The 4,485-nt window shown below is 40.9% G+C and overlaps 1 protein-coding gene across 1 annotated transcript; it reads left to right on the plus strand.

Moving 5' to 3' along the window:
• Window positions 1-3,181: 3,181 nt before the first annotated feature.
• On the plus strand, window positions 3,182-4,003 carry olig2 (oligodendrocyte lineage transcription factor 2; the record flags this gene model as incomplete). The annotated part of the gene is made up of 1 exon (XM_079254427.1): window positions 3,182-4,003. The coding sequence occupies one exon, from the start codon at window positions 3,182-3,184 to the stop codon at window positions 4,001-4,003; it is 822 nt and encodes a 273-aa protein (XP_079110553.1).
• Between the last annotated feature and the right edge of the window lie 482 nt (window positions 4,004-4,485).

Genomic DNA, 4,485 nt, shown 5'->3' on the forward strand with positions numbered 1-4,485 from the left:
ATTTCGTTCCAGGATTGCACAGAGAAAAGGGATGGAGGGGGACGGCCAGGACGTTATTCATGTCTTTCAGTTCATTTGGCTGAACTGGTCAGCTTTCCAGACAGAAAGAGAAACCTTCTCTCATGTTTTTCCACCCTCCCTTCCTTTCTGCTTTTTTTGTTCTCCTCTTTTTTTTTTTTTTTTTACTCTGGAGAAAGATTAGCAGGATTAAGTATGGCTCACATATGCTCCTCCTCACTTTTGGTATTCACCACTGCACCAGGCTTACTGCCACCCAGAATGATGGACAGAGAGGGAAACAGAGGTGATGGCAGTGTAGCTGCTGAGAGTAACAACTGAAAAGAAACGTAAACACTCACTCAACAACCTCATCTGTTCTTTACTTTTATTTTACTCTTATGATGAAACATTCATTTTCCATACTGTCTGTCCAAAGTTGAAGACATTTATCTCTGTAAAAATCATAACTAGTGGGAAAATGAAGGCTACTTTAGCAGAGTTATCTACACAAACCTGAAACTGAAAGCTTTAGTTTGGACCAGAGCTGAAATTGAAACCTTAGACACATTTTGTGGAAATGTAAAACAGATTAGTCTTTGATTTTATTTAACAACTAGGCCTGTGTTTTTATAATAAATACTATAATATAAATATTATAATAATATTATAAATAATTAGTCTCACAAATTTGACAATATATTTCTACCAAAGGGTTTTAGGGCAAAACCCAGGAAGAGTTCCAGTTTTGGGCCAATTTAAGAAAATGTTAACGAAACCAGGCTGAAGTTGTCTCATTGTGAACCCGGAGTACCACAGAGACTGCAGGAATGTCTAATGAAGCACGCGGTGCCGCCGAGGCAAACCTCCTGATTTAAAATGCCACTTCAACCATCTTCTTTACCATAAACTTACTTGGGTTAACGAGAATGTAACCTGTACGCGAACGCAGCCAGAACAGGGGAAAATGATTAAAAAAAAAAAAAAAAAAAAAAAAAAAAAGAGAGAGAGAGGAAGACTGGGAGGCTGCGAAGAGCTGTTTGCGTGTACAGAATAATGTGCAATAAGTTTGGCTTGAGATTCCTCGAACTGTGATGCATTGAGTGTAAACGAAAAACAAATAATAAATAAATAAATAAATGAATAAATAATTTAGTTTCTGATTTAAACAGCCGAAAAATAGTGTCGATCAACTTTTAAGCAACATTTGGAATCAGTGCGCCAGTCTTATGGTGTTAAACTGTGAGTACCCTAATCATTGCAAAAGAACAAAACCGAATTTGAAATAGGAAAAAAGGGGGACACTATCTTTAAAACAGAACATAGCAAGCAAGTAACAAGCAAGCAAACAAGCAAACAAACAAACAAGCAAATGAATAAATGAATTAATAAATACATAAATCAATCAATCAATCAATCAATCAATAAATAAATAAATAACATCTTTTTTTCATAGCCAATCTTTATTTAATAAATAGCTATGTTTACAAGTCAAGTGTTTTTGTTGACAAATTCATCCATCAAATGAAATTCATTCATCCAGGATGCGCCAAAACAAAGAAACATTTCTATTAAGCCTTTTTATCTCCTTAAAAAGCACACGTATCTCCACCAGAATAAAACAAAAAAAAAAAAAAAATCTTACTATAGTTGCATTGAATTTAACATCATAAAGAGAAACGAAAACAAATAATAGACCTTCACTGGTCAGCACAGAGATGAGTAAGCTGTAAGATTCAAAACCTTTTAACCTGCATTTTATATCTTCAACATCGCCATCTATTCCCACCCCAACCATAAGAAAACGCATAAACTTGTTCAGGCAATTAGCGCTGATTGCGTCTGACTGCACAATACTTGTCGTATCTGGGAACAATGCTGCTGTCAGTTTCAGTTATGTCTGAGAGCAAATCATCGGTTTAGGCCCTTATGTCAGTCAGGGGGCTGTCTGAGCGCCAGCAAGAGGCCACAGTGCTATCGCTCACTGTAGACTAATTGAAATATTACGGATCATAACCGTTGAAGACAAATTTACACACTTCATTAATTAACGTTAAAGATGCACTTCAACGGCAGCTGCTGACTGACAACAGGGGAAAAAACGGAAAAGACTGCATTAACCCCAACACTGCAAGCTGGAAACATATTGTCATGTTTTAAATCTTCGGCTGGTTACTCTCCGAAAAGACAGGATCATTTCTAGGGATTCGTTTACATTAATTTAAAGTCAAGTAATAGTAATAATAACCAGAAACGATGAACGAGTCAAATCGATGAAGTTACGTAAAATAGTTATTAATTAATTTAAAAAAAACAAACCAAAACAAAACAACAGGTTATTTTTGTACAACTAAAAAACTTTTATTTAAATATGATACTCAAATAAATGCATTATGATGCCTGTAAATAAAAAAAGAGGAAGGTAAATAAGACTGAAATTCCTGATTTTAAAAATGTTTTTCATTAATAAAAAAGTCAAAATGTTATTACGATAAAAATCCATCCATTCACAGAGCAACGTTTTCACAAGACGGAACCATATGCAGGACGGAGTGTGTCTAATTTCACTTCATAGTGATGCTGTGTATTGGTAATTACATCAGGATAGCGGACCCTCTGTCTCCCTCCTCCTTTCCTCTCCCTCCTTCCCCATGCGCGACGCTGATTGGTCGCAGGGAGGCAGCCGGGACAGGACCTGCGTTGTCCTGGTGACCCGGCCTCCGTGCTTTCCTGTCTGCTATAAAAACCCCGCGGCCGCTCGCGAGCGTGTCAAACGTGCTGTCAGATACGACATGGAGTAACAAGTGGATTTGATTTTTAAGGTTTTCTTATAATTGCACTTGGAAAAAAAAAAAAAAACTCGGTGAGTGTTTACTTTTTGTGTTTCAACATTTTGTGACTTTTTGTAAACATTAGATTTCAAAGCGGGGACAAAGAAGGGACGTAAATGTCAAACTCAATGTGACGAGTTTTACTGTTAATATACTTTAAATTATCTATGAAAGAGAGAGGACCAAACAAGTTATAAGGCTGAATCTTTTTCCTGGTTTGCTTGATTTGTTTAATGGATGAAAAATACATGAATTTTAGTTTCAGAAACAGAAGAACCTCAGTTTTTTTTTTCTTCTTTAACTTTTTTTTATTTTCTTCGTTTCTCTTCCTTTTTCAGAACATCCACAGAGCCATGGACTCCGATACAAGCCGCGTGTCAAGCAGACCCTCTTCTCCAGAAGTGGACGACATCTTCATGTCCACTTTGAAGAAGTCCGTGCACGGCTTCTCCGGCGCCGTGTCATCCACCCAGAGCGACTCTCCGTCGGAGATCCCCGGCCTGCGGGGGCCATCTGTCTCCGCCGAGGAGTCCCTCGCGCTCCGGATGGCGTCCAAGAAAGACCGTAAACTCCTGTCAGAGGGCGAGCTTCAGTCAATCCGCCTCAAGATCAACAGCCGCGAGAGAAAACGGATGCACGACCTCAATGTGGCCATGGACGGCCTGCGAGAGGTGATGCCTTACGCGCACGGACCGTCTGTGCGTAAACTCTCCAAAATCGCAACCCTACTGCTGGCGCGAAATTACATCCTGATGCTGAGCAACTCGCTGGAGGAGATGAAGCGGCTCGTGAGTGAAATCTACGGCAGCAGCGGGCATCACGGCGGCTTTCACCCATCAGCCTGCGGAACTATGACGCACGCGGGGCCCGTGCCGGGACACCCTGCGGCTTCACACGCCTCACACCCGGCGGTGCACCATCCTCTCCTGCCTCCGGCGGCCGTCTCCACCGCTTCTCTGTCCGCGCCCGGAATCTCCGCCGTCACTTCAGTCAGACCCCATCACGGACTTCTCAAAGCGCCAGCTGCTGGTGCGGGGCCCCTGGGCAGCAGTTTCCAGCACTGGGGCGTTGGCACAGGGATGCCTTGTCCGTGTAGCATGTGCCAAGTCCCGCCTCCACATGTGTCCAGCATGAGCACCGTCACCATGCCGAGACTGGCGGGCGACTCCAAGTGACTCTAAACTCAGTAGAACTTTGATGGGGGGGGGGGGGGGGGGGGGGGTGGGCGAGTTGTACAGGACTTTCTCCTCGCATAATGACGATTTTATTTAACTTTATTGCTAAATCCGTCGTGTCGACGGAGCAAACAAAAACCAAGACGTTCATTTTCCTTTCTGGGACTTTCGGGTTTTGCAGCTAACATAGTTCTTTTTAATTTTTTTTTATTTTTTTTAAATTTTTTTTTAGTAATTAACTTCTATAGTAGGTCTTCTTTCACAGAAAGCACAAAAATAGATGAAATCTTTTGTAGCTCCAATATTTGCCTTTGTCTCCTTTATGTTGTGTTTAGATGTTTATTTCCGTTATATTGGCCAACAGAGAAAAAGTTCCCAACTTGAAACAAGTTACAATTTTAGAGTGTAAATATGTAGATAGCATATTCTGTTTAAATAGTCGGAGATATTATATATTAGAGTCTGACTCTGCGGGAAGACTC

This window comes from Telmatherina bonti (genome assembly GCF_933228915.1).
Source record: "Telmatherina bonti genome assembly, chromosome: 15".
In the NCBI taxonomy this organism is placed as follows: domain Eukaryota; kingdom Metazoa; phylum Chordata; class Actinopteri; order Atheriniformes; family Telmatherinidae; genus Telmatherina; species Telmatherina bonti.